Source organism: Rhipicephalus microplus, chromosome 5 (assembly GCF_043290135.1).
Source record: "Rhipicephalus microplus isolate Deutch F79 chromosome 5, USDA_Rmic, whole genome shotgun sequence".
Lineage (NCBI taxonomy): Eukaryota > Metazoa > Arthropoda > Arachnida > Ixodida > Ixodidae > Rhipicephalus > Rhipicephalus microplus.
This window is the reverse complement of record NC_134704.1, coordinates 18,639,321-18,657,153: the sequence shown is the minus strand read 5'-3', so window position 1 is coordinate 18,657,153 and position 17,833 is coordinate 18,639,321. Positions and strand designations below refer to the sequence as shown.

General features: G+C 44.7%; 3 protein-coding genes across 3 annotated transcripts in view; 1 reads left to right on the top strand and 2 right to left on the bottom strand.

Annotated features, from left to right (window-relative positions):
• LOC119174927 (protein arginine N-methyltransferase 6) overlaps positions 1-2,770 on the bottom strand; it is a 32,824-nt gene extending 30,054 nt beyond the window's left edge. The window contains exons 1-6 of the mRNA XM_037426061.2: positions 2,555-2,770; positions 2,422-2,469; positions 2,213-2,346; positions 2,104-2,145; positions 1,924-2,024; positions 351-398 (exon numbers count right to left, since the gene is read on the bottom strand). Coding sequence (XP_037281958.2) covers positions 351-398; positions 1,924-2,024; positions 2,104-2,145; positions 2,213-2,346; positions 2,422-2,469; positions 2,555-2,625 — 444 coding nt within the window. The 5' untranslated portion in view covers positions 2,626-2,770. The remainder of the gene's footprint in view (positions 1-350; positions 399-1,923; positions 2,025-2,103; positions 2,146-2,212; positions 2,347-2,421; positions 2,470-2,554) is intronic.
• Positions 2,771-3,099: 329 nt separating this feature from the next.
• LOC119174931 (pre-mRNA-splicing factor ISY1 homolog) lies at positions 3,100-10,850 on the top strand. Its single transcript, XM_037426064.2, has 9 exons — positions 3,100-3,237; positions 3,350-3,372; positions 3,459-3,625; positions 3,831-3,943; positions 4,567-4,628; positions 7,272-7,327; positions 7,566-7,813; positions 8,744-8,836; positions 10,674-10,850. Exons 1-9 carry the CDS (start codon positions 3,235-3,237, stop codon positions 10,782-10,784), a joined length of 876 nt encoding a protein of 291 aa, XP_037281961.2. The 5' UTR covers positions 3,100-3,234; the 3' UTR covers positions 10,785-10,850.
• A 378-nt stretch (positions 10,851-11,228) lies between these two features.
• SerRS-m (Seryl-tRNA synthetase, mitochondrial) lies at positions 11,229-13,716 on the bottom strand. The gene is made up of 2 exons (XM_037426063.2): positions 12,801-13,716; positions 11,229-12,044 (listed from the first exon to the last, which is right to left on the bottom strand). The coding sequence occupies exons 1-2, from the start codon at positions 13,575-13,577 to the stop codon at positions 11,523-11,525; spliced, it is 1,299 nt and encodes a 432-aa protein (XP_037281960.2). The 5' UTR covers positions 13,578-13,716; the 3' UTR covers positions 11,229-11,522.
• Positions 13,717-17,833: the final 4,117 nt, after the last annotated feature.

The following is a 17,833-nucleotide window of genomic DNA, read 5'->3' as shown; positions in this document are numbered from 1 at the left end:
AGGACATATATTGGCTCCACAAGTATTTTTACAGAGTGCTTAAGCACTTCCCCTTTCAGGAAAGGAAAAGGTTAGAACACCTGGTTTCAAGGTACCTGACCAAACACTATGTTGCCTGCATACCTGTGTGGCTTCTTTTGGTCACACGCATTATGTCTCAAACTGAAAGTAAATGCACACAGATATATCTGCAATGCTCAGCTCTACACAAATGTGTGGACAATGACTAAGACAAATTTTTTCCAGCTGCATTCTGCAAATGAAAATTTATGTGGAAACATTAAGGTGTGCGTTAGCACCCAATAAACTTAAGACCTTGCATGCAGCGGGAGGAGTGGGAATACAATTACCATCCATTCACTGACAATGACATCAACTTTCTCGGGCAGTGTTGCTTCCTGAAACACAAAAACAAGGCACAAATTAATATGTGTCTGCCAGTAAGCTGAAGTCGGCACTGTTTGGCAGCTAATAATGAGCCACAACTGTATAGCCAGGAAGCTAATCTACATAGAACAGCACCCATAAATTTAGTGCCACAAAGCTACCCCTCTGTAGAAAAATCATTGCTTTGCATACTTCCAGTTTCCATGGCATATCTTCAAATTCAAAACTATTTCATCTTATCGAATATTATTCAGACTGAACAATACGTGCAATCTAAAAAGCTTAAATCAATTGGGAAACTGGTGCCACACGCACGCAAGTTAGCAGTGGTCAAGCAGAAGTAGTTACACATTAAACAAGCTACAGTTCTAAGACAGCACATGGACAAATTTACACAAGATTCTTGTGATGTTTTTATGCCCTTTTTTATTGCCCACTCAAATTAAGTGTACAGCACTCATTCTCACTCTGAGAGTGTGGCCGATCCAGATAATGACAAAAGAATGCTTTGGTCATATTGAACTCCAATTCATTTTTATTTTATTCTAGTTGCTTTTGATTATTTACAAATTGTCCAGGGTTTGTATTGTATATACAGACATGCAGATCTTTATTTAACATCCCACAAATGTATACAGGAATTCATATGAAAAACAATGTTAAACTAAGTCGTTATGATGAAAACAGCAGGGCAAGCTTTCATTGGTTAGTGCCTTGCCCACTTGTGTCTACTCTCAAAAATTTTGCCTCATTTCAAGATGAAATGCTGACATACTGAACAGCTTATGCACCCATGGTATCACTAGTAATTATCTTGACTCTATTCTGTACCTCTGCGCAGCTTTTGCTCTTCAAGCACAATGCACATTTAATGTATGACAGATTGCTGTTATATGCTCTCTTTCTATGTTATTGTAATATTTACCAGATTAAAAATAGAAACAAGCTGGTACACAAAACTGGAACAGTTAGGAAAGCAAACACTCAATTTGCCCTGCAGTGACACAAACAGTTCACTTGTCGAATCAGTACAAGAGTGAATGCTGGACCTGTAATACTGAAGACTTTTGCAATACTGTGGCAAGCATGTGGTCCTCTATTAGCAGTACCTACAAGAAGTTTAGACAATATACCATGCAAATTAGTCCAGCTTGAACAATTAACAAACCATTTGTGCAAGCAATAAAAATATCCTCCATTCATTGTCTTCCCAGGGAAGTAACGAGGGTGAATGAGCACAAAGCCATTAAACAGTGCTTCTTTGGCACTTCATTTGCTTGTGCGTAGCTTCAGCAACAAAGTGTTCCATGCGCTCGAACGGAACCAGGAAAGGGATGGAACGGTAGGAAGGAGGCACCAAAGCATCACCAACAATCGCAACAAGTGGGCTCTTGTCGTCCCACACTATCCACTGCATTCTATCTTCCAGCACACGACGACGGCGAGGCGTGGGAAAAGGGAACTTTCATTGAAACGGTATCCTCGCTAGGTCAGCCACGGATGCAGGCAAACATGAATGCTTTCGCTGCCTCTTACCTCCACTTTGCTCTGAATAACCACCACCTGGTCTTCAACTTTGTTTGACGACACAACCTTCTCAGCTACCTCGGCCACGCCACTCGCCTCTACGGCATAGACTGCAGGCAAGGGGTATAATTAAAGCACGAGCCAGCGACAGTGAAGCAGACCACCAATGAAAAGAGAGAGCAAGCTTGCCTTTTCTGGCTCCCGCTTGAGCGCAGAACATACTAAGAATGCCTGCAATGAAATGGGATGGGCAGGTATTAAAGGCAATGCCGAAGTAAGCGCACAGCTTATTGCAGACCTGTGCCGGCTCCCAGGTCCAAGACCGACCGCTGATAAATGCAGCTGTAGTTATTTAGTATCGCTTTCCTATACGTAAACGTTCTCGCAAAATCGCCAATCATCTCTCTGTGAATGTCCAGTCCGGCGTAGCACCTTCGGCGAAGATAAGACAAAAAAGCCTTTTGTTAGGTACGACACATTCAAACGCGACACCCGTGCACCACTCACTTGAAGTATTCATTGTCATGTTTCGTCCTCAACTGGAGCGTTTCTTCACTGAAATTTACGACCAAAAATCACATCAGAGCTTGTGCCAAAGACTCATCGAGTAATACGCGACGATGCTTTCAATGAGGGGCACCTTAGGTCTTCGGCGTCGCTGCGCTTTCGCTTGAGATCTGGCTGCAAGGACCCGTTGCTGACAGCGTCCATTTTCTTTGAAGACCTTGGGGGTGCCTTGCGATTACAACGGCGAGATTCACAGGTTAACACTATCAGGACGCGCTTGTACGTTTACATTTACGCTATAAATCCTAACGACGGCAACGACGGGCGCAAAACCACTCTGGCAAGGTTCCATGCAATAGTTGCGCCGGAATAACGATACCATGCGGATCTTCCCAGGGACGCGCTCTTGTCAAGCAGTGAATTCCCGCCTTGAGATGGTAAGTTTCGTATGCAAACAACTAATAAAAACAAAAAGGCTTACATTTTCACGACAACTTAGAAAAGTGCTTGCAGAGTATTATTCGTTGCAATAAAGTTTTAAATTTTAGTTATTTATTTGAGTTGTAGTCGTTCTAATTGTTTTTTTGTTCAGGACAATTTAGGATTATAGCTTGAAACAAGCTACGGCCAGATAAATATTCAGCCAAAGCAGCCGACGTTGCGAAGCGCAAGCGAATCGTGTTATACGTTTTCTTTGTGCACAGCCCGTTCGTGCCTACTGCAACGATCACTCGCTTTATGAAGTGTAACCCGGAGTAACAGCATCCTCACCTTCACCTGTGTATTCTTGAGCTTCCGTCTTACTTTGCAACAATGGTAGGTGACATTTCGTTCCAATTGAAACATCTCGTGGGCTCCTGGCCCGGTCTCGTTCAAACGTCGCGTCGTTTAACGCAATATGTGTTGTTCTTTCTTGCACTTGTTCTAGGCAAGAAACGCAGAAAAGGCTATGTAAGTAGAAGCTCTTACGTGTCTTTGTGACCATCGCGCCCTTTTATTTCGCGTGCAATTTGAAATGATCGTCCGGCCTTTTCAAGGACTACGCTGGCTCGTTGGCGAGCCGCTCAGATGGCCGAACAAGGCAAGGGTGTCCAGGAAAGGCGGCCCTTCTTGGCGTCCAACTGTCACAACCTGAGGAAATGCGAGAAGTGGAGGTTGCAGGTCATCCGCGAGATCGTCAAAAAAGTCGCCCAGATACAGAACGGCAAGTTGACTATTGACTTGGTGGGCCCGTCAATCTGCGTTTGGTCTCCGATATCTTCACTCTCACTTAATCAATCTGTTTTACTAATACTGATCGTAGCCTTACGGCTGCATTGCTTGCTAAGGGTTCTGCAGATGGTGCATGTTGTGCGACCTCCTAAGAAGCTGCTGCATGTGTGCAAAGACTCGTTTCGCTTGTTTTACAGCTGGCCTGGGAGAATTTCGTATTCGTGATCTGAACGACGAAATAAACAAGCTGCTTCGAGAGAAAGTGCATTGGGAGGACCGGGTAAAGGAGCTAGGGGGTCCCGACTATGCAGTGAGTATGTAAGGAGACAAAATAAGTCCAACTCGCCAAAACATGCTCGCAACATGTGTTTCTGCCGAGGGCTTAATGGGACTCACACACACCAGAATTCTATTCAGAAGGACTCACTCTGATTGCATTCGCCGATAAACCGTTCGCCTGAACTCACTCGGACCCACGAAAATCCTGTATAGTCTCGCTCATCCATACTCTGCTAGCCTCACTCACAATCACCAAAATTTTCAACTGAACTTACTCAAACTCAGTCTCACAAGTTCGTACGAGTGAGTCGACTCGCAAGTGAGCTTTCCAACCATCTGCTACCATTACTGCACAAAAGCTTTCATAACAGACCAAGCGGTAGCCCGTAAGAAATACAAGGAGCATATGATTCCGCTTTGCACAGCACTTTTACACAACGTCGACCTAACCTCAGGGTGCTGTAATACTTTATCCTATTCTCGTACAGTGTCTTTTGCAGCAGTGTCTGCAGCATGAATGCTGTTGTGATTTGCATAATATTATGTATTGGGACAGTGTGCTGTGGCTTACTTTTGAGGGATGAAGAAGAAGAGTACAAAATAAAATTTTTAAAGAAAATGATCTTGTGTATTTTGCTTTCATGCTCATTGCAGAAAGTTGGTCCGAAGTTGTTTGATCAAGACGGTAGAGAGGTGCCAGGAAATCGAGGCTACAAGTGAGTATTCAACGTGTCTTAGCTCATGAAAATCGCTAGAGACAGTTATGGCACTGAAATCATTCAGTTGCTATAGTAATTATAATTAGTACATCTTTTTGTCTGCTTCAACAGAACAAAAAACAGCACCACGCTAGACAAGCTACGGAAAATTTGAGAACAGGTAGGGCAGATGATCCGCCGAGTGTCAAACAAGCGCGGGGGGCTACGAAGAAAGGACGCGATTCGGCTCGCCAATGCTTTTGTAACTAGCAGGATTCTATATTCAATACCGTACTTACGAATGACTAAACACAAAGGGAACAGAGTCGATGCTATTCTTAAGAAAGTAATTAAGTGCGCACTTGATTTACCCATCAGCACTTCAAATCAGAAACTCTCTGCATTGGGAGTCTTTAACTCTATACAAGAGCTCCAAGAAGCCCACCTCACAAATCAATATACGCGTCTTACGCAGGCGCCCCCCGGGCGGCACCTACTGGACCGCCTCTTTCCAGCACAAATGCGAAATCGAAAACACGGAGCGTATTACTGAACTTTGGAGAACAAAACCCTGGGTGTCCCCGCTTCCCCGCAATATGACCAGGGAGGCGCACCAGGGTAGAAGACAAGCGCGCGCTGAGGCACTTGAACAACGGCTTGGCTCCCGTAATGGGGTCTATTATGTCGATGTGGCTGGGCCGTCACCTAGGGGATACTACACGGTGGCGGTAATACAACAAGGAACGCAAGTGAACGGCCTCACTTTCAAAGCCACGAGCTCATGTAAGGCGGAGGAGGTGGCCATTGCACTGGCAGTATCCCATCCAAACTCAAAACAAACAGTTACAGACTCTCGAAGAGCCTGCGAGAGCTATCTTGCAGGAGAAATCTCTCCATTGGCTAATAGAGTTTTAAAATTCGGCATCAGGAACCGCGATCCTACCCCAAAACGTCTTAAATGGACTCCGGGACATCAGGGTCTACAGGGTAATGAGCCTGCACACGCAGCGGCCCGCTTGCTTACTTCCCGGGAAACTCCACGTTCCCCTGATAAACCTAAACGTCCCACACCTTTAACACGGTTTCGAGAAATCAAAGAATACTACATTGAGCAACGCCGCTTGTATCCCGCACCAGCGAAGGGACTCTCAAAAACGGAGGAGTGCGTCCTGCGGCGCCTACAGACAAACACGCTGCTCTGTCCTGCCATACTCAAATATTACGACCCAAAATTAAGTGGGCAGTGCCAGCACTGTGGGGAAGTGGCTAACACTTACCATATGATCTGGGCCTGCCAAATGAACCTAAAATTAACCCCCTTTCTCAACCCCACCAAAGAGGACTGGGAGACGACCCTACTCAATAGCTCCACACTAGAGGAACAGCGAACTCTAGTCCAGCGGGCTCGGGTGGCGGCCTCGACTAATGACGTCCTGGACTAGGGATGTCAACCAGCCCGGTGGGGATAAGGACTATCTGGCACAGCCAGCATCAATAAAGGTTTTTTCCTCCTCCTTGTCTGCTGGGTCTTGTGATACGATTTATTACACTTCATCTTTCTAAATTTTGAGCCATTCAAAATTTTATATACACAGAGAGGCAGTTAGTGAGTGTCTTAGCCCATGGCAATTGCAAATAGTTACATTTATAGTGCAGTGTTTTCTGTTAGTGGATCACTTACGTTGAAGAATATCATTAAGAAGCGATCAATAATCCTTGAATCTTGAGAATTGAGCTGTACCTCTTACATTGCAGAACAAAGTGTTCTCGTGATTGCACCAACATGCAAGTACACTTGAACATATCATCAGCTATAATTAAATCATTCTCTTTGTCTCTGATATCAACACATAATAAATAATAGATCTTGCACACCAATTGCCAGTTGGAAAACCTTTTCATTAACTTGGTACCCTCGCAATCGTCTGAGCAACAAAGAATTCTCCTGTAGAACTACGTGATTCGGTGAATTTTTCGGCAGTGTTAAGGGAGGCAGACAGCATCCTCCTTTTCATTGACTGAAGTTTCAATTGCCTCTTTTAAAATGATCACTGGCATTGCTACAAGCTATTGCATGTCCAAATACCACTATTTTTACTACTGCAGTAATCAGAAACTATTCTACGTCATTTATTTGTGAATTCCTGAGCATAATATTGTTAATGATTTTCATCTCATAATAACTATGTATGTCACTGCATTCTTGCTCATGCTTATTGCGGATTCTGTTTATCGCTAGAGCTGCAGTAGGAGCCTATACTCCAGTCATAGATTATTAACCATAACAAACAGTATTTGCACATGGTGCGACTTCATTTTATCAAGGTTTCAACCTGAGTGATGGATTGTAAGCTGCTATAAATTGTTCACAGAGAGTGCTTGCAAATATGTAAATCATTAACTTTTTCAGGCACTCAATGTTGTTGAATGTAATTCTGAGTCAACATTTTACATATCCTTTCTTTCTCTTTAAAGCAAGCAGTTACTCTAGTAGCACGCCCTCAAGTGATGTACCTGACCTCACTCTCATGAGCTGTGGTACATTTGCTGAATGGAAAACTTAGTGTATCTACATGACCTGTAAAAAGTATTGCTGTTAAGCAGAAACTGAAATATTTTGGCTGTATTAAGTACCTCTGTGATTCTTTTTCAATGATTCAGATACTTTGGTGCTGCAAAAGACCTTCCAGGAGTACGGGAACTCTTTGAACAAGAACGTAAGTAGCACATGAACCAGAGCGTAATATGTAGTGCAAAAAAAGCTTAGTACAGTAGCTGTAGTAGTTGTGCCTGCTGTATAGTTTTATCTGGCCATCTTTGCGTACTAATTTTCACCAAAGCGAGTTATATTATTGCCAATAACTTTATCGCCATCGCAGTTGTAGACAATCTGAAATATCTCCCTTGCGAGTCTTCATGTTCAGACTATTGTAATCAATATTATGTGCCTTGCAGCGCCGCCTCCGCCGAGAAGAACGAGGGCAGAAATCATGCGTGACATAGATGCAGACTACTACGGTTACCGAGATGACGACGATGGTGTCCTGGTACCGTTGGAACAGGAGCAAGAAAAAGTGGCCATAGCTAAGGCTGTCCGCCAGTGGAAAGCAAAAAAGAAAGGAGTGAAGGCCGCAGCAGAAGGGGACCTCGCCACTGCTAGCAGTGCAAAAGATGAAGAGGACATCTATGCAGTGGAGCCCGAGGTACGTCGTCCTGCTTTGTACGAATTCCATTTTCTGGACTGTGTCTTTTCCGAATCACACAGCACTGGTTAGTTCATTTAGCTAATGGCCATTACAGCCCACATGGTTCAGCTTATTACATCACGTCACACCTTACATTGAAAGGAATGCCAGAACGAAAACCGCGATAGAAACCATACAAACAGTTCTGTTTGGTAAGTGAACTTGTTGTTGGGCTGGTTGGTACAACATTTCTAAAACTGCATAAAACACACACAGAGCGCTGTGTGTGTTTGATGCCTGGGTGTGTGCGTGTGAGTGATCGTGTCGTGTGTTCGCGCTCGAATTAACTTTCAGTTCTGTTAGGGTACGCTTGCGAGTAGCAGACGATGTTACAAAGCAGCTTAAAAATAACAGAGCTAAGTTGATTGGTAAGTATTCATTCTAAAAGACAGGGCATGCAAATGCGGACACAAGAAGTCAAGACACCACATTTTTTTTCTACCGTTGTGCACTTTTCCAGTTGTTAGTCAGCGTCTGCGGCATTTTGACTTTGCATGTCCGTGTTTGTATGCCCTGTCTTAATAAAAAATACCATGCTGTCATTCCTCTTTAACGATAACATTTTCAAAATGTGCTGCAAGGTTTGATCCTACCAAGGATGGCTCGTTGCTTAAGAAGTTATTGATGAAGTTATCATGTAAAACATTCCTTTTATTATCAGTAGTGCACTTTACTTAAGAAGGGGATGGCATGCTTCAAGATCACTTTTCGTACATGTATGTTGTGTTTGTATTATAACTGGCGCACCACTTAACCATAAAACTTGTGTAAGGCAATTCACAACTGAAACTACACATCTTTAGCGTGTCGCTAGGATATTGACTGAGAGCCTGCATTTTCGTTACATTGTGCTTTTATTTTTGGGTGTGTGTGCATTTATCTATGCAGAGTGATGAAGAAATAGATGATGAACCCACTGCGGAGAGTGCTGAAGAGCAAGCCAGGTTTATCGCTCATGTACCAGTGCCTTCGCAAAAAGAGGTGAGCTGTCGTTAATTACAAGAGCGGCGCATGCACCAAAGTATTGAACTTCTGTTCATTTTCTTCTGCTTTTTACTGCTAATCAAGCAAATGTATATGTTTAAATGAACATCAAGATACATTTAAGGTATTTTCTTGCCGGACGCCACTTAGTTACAAGGTTTCATATAGTATTGTTTGTGATGCTGTACGCACTAAAATGTTGAAGATTTAAATTATCTCGTGGAGAAACCACACAATCTTTAATTGCTTTAAAAAGCCAGGAGAATGTCAAGTGCGCTTGTGAGTCTAGAAACATAGCTGAAGCTACCCTCTGAATATACAAGAGTTATGTGCGGTACCAGTACACAGTTGCTGCGGTGTGTGTGAACAACCTGCCTTAGGAAACCTCAGTTCTTGCTTTCTTTCTTGCATTACAATGGCATGGACAAACCAAGACACACTTGTTCCATTAGAGCTGCTACCAATTTTTGTGCCGTCCCACTACATTGCTACTCTGATATATGGCTTGACATGGGTGTTAAGAGGGTCTGAAGGAACGTGTAGTGTACTTGGATGCAAAAACACGGCAAGGTGTACATTCAAGTCCTTCAGTGACAGAGCAAAGGCATTATTATGCCTTCCGCCTCAGTCATGAGCATAGTAGTTGTCACAATATAACAAAATGTATTCAACACAGTTATGTGTCCAAAAAAAAGCACTTTTTACGAGAAGAAGTGAATTATACTCTTTAACGGGCAGAAATTCTAGATTACTTTTTACCATCTGCTGTTCTTTAATCCTTTCCAGACAAGATAGATAGCATAACCATTTTCACACATATATACCGAAAATGACATTGCTGTTAAAGTCATCATTGGCTATGTTGGGCCATGTTCTATTTTTTGTTGCCATACCTTCATTGGTTGAAATAGAGTTTATAAGCACCGTAACACAAGTACATGGGTGCTTTTGCATTTTGCTCCTGTCAAACCTCTGGTAATAAGCTCTGAACTCCTTAGCACTACAGTCACTGAGCTATATGATAAAAGGGCCCTGCAACACTTTCTGAGCATGGTCAGAAAATGCTGCCGATCGGAAGTAGAGGCTCCCGACAACACGCAAGCCAAATATTGTAGCACAGCACGCGGCCTGGAATCCACAATAAATTATCAAAGTCAGCTGAAAATTGCTTTCTCTTCTCGACAAATCACGCAATAAACCCCAAAAATCACTCGTAGTAAGCCCATCTATCAGCCATTGGATGATTTGAACATGGTGCGCTCGGTCATTACAGAGATCACCGCGGGAGGCTGTCACTCGTCCATGCGTGCGCGCGATCGCTCTGAGAAACCCACGTATTGGAAAAAGAAAGAAGTGCTCAAGCTCATGAGGCGCACGTGAAGTTTTTTGTTTGCCCCTCCCTTCCCTCCCTGCTTAGCTTCCAGCGCTTTCGTTGGGACGAGAGAAGAGAGAATGCGATTGCAGCGCGTGACAAATCTTTTCAAACTCCGCTCGTACTGAACAAATTCTTAAAATTTTTGCGGTGTTGAATTTGTGAGGCAATACGCTTTTCCAGTGACTTAATATTATGGTTACATAAAAAAGTGTTTCAGGGCCCATTTAAGTATTGTTTTCCGATGTGATTTCATATTTGACCTTTTCTCTGAGTATGCAAGTTCTGCATACATTATCCCCCTTTCGAATCATTACAATATCTTCGAAATTTCTTAAAAATCACGTGCAGCTGTTTTCACAAATAATGTTGGTCAGTGTTCAGGATACGTTAACATCAATTCTTATTTTTCTCTACTCTATATATGTTCACAACTACAAAAATATTCACGGTTTTATGCAGATCGAAGAGGCTCTGGTGCGAAGAAAAAAGATGGAGCTCCTCGAGAAGTACGCCAGTGATGTTCTTCAGCAGGAAGCGGAGGAAGTGAAGGAGATGTTGGGATTGCAGTAGCATACTGCAACAGGAACTGTACAGTTTTTAATTTAGCGTCATAGTAAAAACATGCATTACCATTTACTTGTACGTATTTCATTGAGGGCAGCCTGTTGCCATGTGGACATGTATCAAAAACTTTTCGCGTCAAAGCGTGGCGTAGTAATCATGGTCAAAATGCTTCCAATATCTATGGCAATGGTTTGCACTACACACACTGTGTTCTACCGTCTGTGGATACTATTAAGAGCACACAAAGCTCTGGAACATGAATGGTTTATTTTACTAATTCTATAGCCACAAGACTCGATGGTGACTCACTGGGTACTTTTCTGAATTTGGAACAGTGCATTCATGCACACTTAAAAATTAATTCTTACAAAGCTTCCACATGGTCCCTGTGCACTACTGTTGGTAGAAGTATGCATTCAATATGCTCTTTCACTTAATGGCTCTCAGACATTTAGAAATAAACTCGTTATATTTCAACAATAGCTGACAACACTAACTTAAATAACAACTATTCAGTGTAAATAAAAATGATAGCACAATTTTTGTGAACATCACTGTTCAAGTACCAATAGTGAAAAGACGAAACCTGCTCAGTAGTTGTGCCCCAAGTTTTAACACCGACAAATCTTCATTCGCCAATTTTTTTTTTAGTACCACACAAACCTGTCAATAAATCACCTGTCTGAAGCAGGAAACTGAAATCACCAAATCATCAACTTGGCTGCAAAGACCCAAACCCCAATACTACCTGTTCTCCATGAAATAAAATGGCACTGATCGCGGAGTCCGTTCCGTGCCACACTGTTCTATGAGGGCTTTGTCGTCCATATACTTTCTTAATACATCGGGGATGACCACCGAATGGTCCTTTTGCTGGTAGTTTTCAACAATGGCTATGAGCATTCTCGGAACTGCAAGGGCCGTGCCATTGGTGGTGAACACGTAGGAGGGTTGCCCTCCCGGAGTCTGCCGACACGTGATGCCTAGCCTGCGGCTCTGGTAATCGGTGCAGTCCGAAGCGCTGCTGATCTCGCCGTACTTTCGACAGCCTGGCATCCAAGCTTCCATGTCCAGCTTGCGGTATGCTGGCAGCCCAAGGTCAATTGGTGGCATGTCTAAAAGTTGCACATGTAGTTTGAGGTCTCTGCATATCTCTTTCTGGATCTCAACAAACTCCTTTCGCAAAACGGCACTCTGACCAGGTAGTGCAAAGCCAAACATCTCCACCTTGTTGAACTGGTGGACCCGATAGATGCCCTTCTCTTCCTTCAAAGAAAAACAGACAAAAATATAGAAACGATACACCTCCAAAATGTTTTACACAGAGATAGTAAAATCTTGCTAGGCAGCTGAGAACCTAAAATAAGATGTAGTAAAACGAATTATCATGCTCACCATTCGATATATCCAAATCACTCCCAAAGATAATAAAAAAATGCTCAGAAGAAAATATGAGAAGTGCAGAACAGAGACTCGTGCTAATTAGCATAGGCACAGAAAAATTGATTGAATGGCCACCCTTTGCACTAAACACTGTCAACTGAAATTTACCTAGGGGTGACTGACGACTAGATCACAGTGAATTGGCATTAATACTGGCACAGCTAAGGCAGCTTTCAACATGTAACGTCAACATTAACTTCACCTACAAGGCTTGCAAGCAACTGACGTTTGCCAGGTTTCGTGTCATGAGCTTGACTGTGACGTACTTCTATCGGTGCCTTTATGTTCCTTGTGGCAAGCTATCAAGTGTGCACACTTAATCTATCTAGATTTCAAATCCGCTTGTTCGAAAACGAGACAGCACAACACTCGTTACACAATTTTATAGTGACATATTCACTTGAGCTTTAGGAATGCAAGATTATTTGGCATTGAGTGTTATGTGTCTGTTTTTAAAAAAATTAAACATCAAGATGCCCAAAGCCAATCAGCTTGAGCGAAAGAAAGCTGTATTATAATAAACGCGTATTGTAGATCAGGCCAATCGGCTGTTTCGCGGACACGGATAAACGAACTAACCTTTGTTGACGAAATTTCAGCCCGATAGCAGCGGCTGACTGCCATAAGGCGCTGCGGCAGCTCAGACACATCTAGGCAGCGGTCGCGGTACATGTTGGCCAAACCCATCTCCGCCGTTCCAGAAAGACAAACCTCCGTGCCCCAGCTAGTCCTGAGGCGATACACCTGGTTCCTCAGTCCGGTCGTTGCCATACCACACGCTTCAATGTGATCCGGATGCAGCAAATCCGGCACGTACACCGGGGTGAAACCTTTACTTAAGAGCTTGTCTGTGGTGAAATCGATTAGCGCTTCCTCCATACGCGCCAGGTCACCGCGGAAGAAATACGCCCGCTCGCCGAACATGACGTTGTAGTTCGGATCTGCCTGTAGCAGGCCCAACCTTGACATGAGGTATTCGAAGCGCCTGGGAACGAAGTCCATTTGCCGTTTCTCACCGATGACGTCCAGGACGACTGGTTCGTCGCCTTCTCTTTCCAGCACTTCAGGGTGCGTCATGTTGGGCAGCCTTGCGATGGCCCGCGACAGATCGATTCGCATTTGTTCGCTTCTGTGCCTCCCTTTCAGCTGCTCCCAGAGGTCTCGGATTTCGTCCAGGTCCGCCACGCATCCCCTCCTCGTAAGGTTCTTCGTGATGAGGTCGTGATTCGCGACGTCTGCGTAGAATTCGACGTCCAAGTCGAACAGACGATGCGTACCTTCCCTGAAGTGACGAGCGGGAGCAAAAACACGCTTTCCAAGCCTTGCGAAAGGCAGCAGCGGTCTGAGAACACGCATGGTCCAGTTTAAAGTTCACACAAAGCGAAACTTTATAGCGCGCTCAACATAATGTCACTTACCCGCCGTAAATGACAAGTTTCGCGTTAATTGACCGTATGAATCATACGAATGTGCACTTTCCCACAGCGATTCCGCTTTCTTGTGGAAGCAGACATGTTTACTTCATAGTTCGCAGACTACCAACGCAAACGCCGCCAAGTGGTCTCAAACATATCTTACGTACCGGCTGTAATTTCCGAGTGCGTTGCAGCATTTTAAAACGTTCGCTGAATTATCGCATTGAAAGACATAAAATGTGTTTTAACATTGGGCTCACAGTGGAAAACTATGTTTATTTGCATAGCTCACAACCTCACTAACAATTTTTTTTCTTTCGTCATAACCACTCAAAATGGGCTGACATGCTATTTCGGGCACTTAGTTTGTCTTCTTTCTTGTGTTAAGTCAAACGCTGCTAATTGAAAGAATACTTACCATTAGAATTATGAAGTTTATAACAGCGTGCTAGATAGAATTTAGGCCACGTTATACTCAATATTCAATGTTGCCAAATATGACTGTAAAGCTGAATGCAGTAAATGAATATCACAGTCAGATGCAAAAAACGCTATGTCATCTACATATACATATACTTGTGCCTTATCGCGCAGTGGTATTGAGAGAAGAGATTCTTGAAATAAAGGACGGTGAAGAGTGCACATGGTTAAGTGACGCCGTAACTGCTTCTCAGGCGAGGACATCACAACCGCGACACAGGCACACAAAATATATCACGATTGTATTTTTGATTGTTGTTTTTTTTCGAACAATACTACGCATGCACGTGTCTGTCTATCAGGTTGTTTTTGCTGAAAAACCTGCGCTGTGTACTTTCCAGTTGAGAACACCATATAAGCTAATTATGCGTATGCCATTCGTGCAAACATGGAGTCTACATTGGATACGTGGACATACCACACGATTCCTTTCATACTGTGGTCTTAACTTTCCTGCCAATAACGCCGTGTCACGCTAATAACACGCATGCTATTGTTTGTGAAGCGATGCGCTCTAATAACAGCAGGTCTGCTTTGCGAGTTTTTTTTATCATTATGTCTTTGACTAGTTGTTTGTAACTCTTGCCTGCGCCGACTATGCATGGTGAGTGATCCGTTGTCACGCAGCTCACAAGAGAGAGTAAAGTTGTACTGATGCAAAATTCCGAAATGTGAGACAGCGAGTGAGATATATTTATGTGGGCGCACGACATCTATGGAATATCAAGGACAAATATAGCCTGGAACGCAATTAAAATCTATTTTAAAGTGCATGCCGTGTGACAGAGCGAAATGCGCGGAACACCTTGTGATGTCAACATCAAACGACGTCTACGTCACGAGTTTGTGTTGGCTGCAGCTTGCTCGCACGAGCATCTAGGTACATCTCTCCTGCTGTTCGATTGTCTTGCCCGCTGGAAGATGTAATGCACCACCCCCGATGATAATGCGGCACCGACTCCACGATGGTGACGACAGTGCACAACACGTGCAAGCCCAGCCATCCTCCATGAGCCCAACAGACTAGCTTTAAGCGCGCCGCCCACTTGCACGCGGTTTCGCGCCTCAGTTTCGTGTGGTCGCGTGGCCAACTGTGTTTACCTGAAAGCTGGAGCAGCTCCTGCCTAGCTCGGTGCTCTTTGAAACTGCAACTGTGACTGGGTGGTCAAAAAACGTCTCCAAATAAATAACCAACGCACACGCGAGCAAACGAGGTTGTCAGCTGGGAGTCATAAACACTGCGGAAAAAAAAAGGAAGAAATTGAAGGACACTCTCAATCCCAAAGTGTGTTCGATGAAAGTCTGGCCTTCCGAGTGACTATGCTGGTTTCTTTTTTACTATTTCTCACATGATTGATGAGAGGGTGTAAGGGGGAGAGGCCACAGCTGCGGCGATGCAACTGTTGCTATGCGCTCCCGTGCCGTCACGTGATTGCCGAGCAAGTGTGAGTGGAAGAGGCCACAGCTACTATAGGCGGACGCTGAGGTTGCCCCGCCCCGCTACGTTCCACAAGGGGACCGGCAGCTGTCTAACCTAACGGCCCTGTCGCAGGCGCACTGGACGGCCAGAATGTGGTCTCGTGATCAAAAGTGGAGAGGGAATAAACGGACAAATACAGCGAAACAATTGCGATGCTTGGAATGGTGGTGATGAATATGCTAAAGATGATGATGATCATCATCATGATCGAAAGACAAAGCTGGCGATCCTGCTCTATCCTCACATGAATTAGCATTCTTATATAGCTTCCTTGTAGGCGTGAAACTTGTTTTCAGAGTCTTTATTTTTTTGCGCAACAGTGATCAGTGTCTGAAAGCATGATACGATGCAAAGAGCTATGAACGGGAGTGGCGTATGAAGTTGATGATGAGCGCACGGTGGCGTATACACAGGCAAGCGCAGAAAAACGGCACGAGAAAACAGTAAAAATTATTCGTGAAAATTTTCATCAGCCTTCTTTCTGTAGGCTGTACGTCACAAATTGTCTTCACGAAAGCTACCCCAACCACTCCGTAGTTAACATTTGAGAAAAAGTTTAGCTGTCTTCCACATACGACCAAATATGCTGTTCGACTGGAGATGCTCCAAAACTACTCACGTGACTTGCATAAATAACGAAGAAGAAGAGCGAGAAGAGAGGAAACGTGCTGCGTTCGCTCCTTTGTGTGGGTCTTCGGAACCGACGTTGTGCTTTTAGTGAGCATTACCGGACGGAACGCACACCAAGAACGTGTTAAGTTGCTGCGCTCTCAGGTCGATTATAGTCGCGTTATGCAGCAGCCGACAAAAGTGGCCGACGGCCTCGGTCAAGAGGAAGAAACGCCCATTATGTCGAAAACACCCACGAAAGATTCCGAGTCTGTGGGAGCCAAACTCAAGGCAGGTACCTCACAGGGACTGAGATACCTCGCCGAAGGCCTGGCAACCATAGCCGACGCGCTGAACGACGGTGGACCAAGAGTTAGCGCTGCAAGCCGCCCTTCCATGGAAAGCCAGCGCAGTCTTGGCATGTTGCCCAATGTCCCCGACTTTCGTTGTGGTTCTTTCTCCGTAGGAACTGGCGACCAGTACGACCGCTGCCGTCACAAACGCCCTCGGGACCCAAAGGTCGTGATTACGCTCAGTGACTCCGACGAGACGGTCTCTAAAGTAGCCCCCCAGGACGAGGTCGTCTATCTGGAGGGTTTGGTCGTTGGCGAACCGTCTTTGAGTGATGGCGCGGTAGACGATGTTGACACGGCCGCCGATATATCGGATGAATGGTTTGACGAAAGCGATCGCGGACTGGTCTTCGACTTAGTTCTAGAATCCCCCATGAATGCGGAAGAGGAGTTTCGACTTAAAGAGAAGTCCATGCCAAAGAGTTCACGTGCTGACCAGAAAGTACGCCGCAAGAACGCGACCTGCCTGCCAGAGAGTTCACACGCTTATCGGAAAGGTCGCCGCAAGGATGAGACCTGCCAGGCAGACACGGTAGTGGTCCAGAGCACGGTGTCTCATAAGCAACGGAAAGCGAGCCCCACGGAAACGAAAACCAATCGGCCAGAAAAGAAAGGAAGAGGAGATAGAGAAGTCAAGGTGCCAGCGCAACCATCATTTCCGCCGAGAGACGTTTTTCAAAAGATCGAAGATTTGCCCGATCAACGCGCGGAGAATGCAGCGGAGCCACAGCCAGTGCACCCTCCATCAGAAGCCGAGGTCGTGGTGGGATACGAGGCAATGTGGACCGTCACCGCGGTGCTCGTAATCATGGCGCTTGTAGTCATCGTGTCGGTGGCGACCGAATACTACCTCTACAGCGAGGAAGGTACGACCGATGCGATGTCACCCAAGGCGACATCGTCGAGGACGTCGAACATCCATCCAACGGCTCGTCTATTAACGACCGAGAACCGAACCAGGCGCATTTTCGTTTTCCTGTCCGAAGAAGAGACCAAAGCAGGTGACATCGCCGTCCTCGACGTGAGTGACGAGACGTGAGAACATTTTTCGAGATGGAGCGTCTGATTACGACGAGGTCCAAACCGGCTCTTTGGCATGGCTTCCAATTAGTACAAGTAGTCTTGAAAGTTCCGTGCGCGTGACACTTTTATGCGACAGATTTAATCACAAACTTATCATCAACATGTTATTTTTCCTATACTTAAAGGGTAGCCTTCGATAGACGCGTGGTCGTATTAAAAAAAGAGCGACAAAAAAAAGGTGTTTTATCGAGT

Excerpts from the sequence above, each read along its gene's own strand:
- LOC119174931 (XM_037426064.2), top strand. Across the intron at positions 3,626-3,830 it reads AGTCGCCCAGATACAGAACG|CTGGCCTGGGAGAATTTCGT; the intron begins GCAAGTTGACTA and ends CTTGTTTTACAG. Across the intron at positions 7,814-8,743 it reads TCTATGCAGTGGAGCCCGAG|AGTGATGAAGAAATAGATGA; the intron begins GTACGTCGTCCT and ends TTATCTATGCAG.
- SerRS-m (XM_037426063.2), bottom strand. The coding sequence starts at position 13,577 with ATGCGTGTTCTCAGACCGCTGCTGCCTTTCGCAAGGCTTGGAAAGCGT. Across the intron at positions 12,045-12,800 it reads CTGAAATTTCGTCAACAAAG|GAAGAGAAGGGCATCTATCG; the intron begins GTTAGTTCGTTT and ends TTTTCTTTGAAG.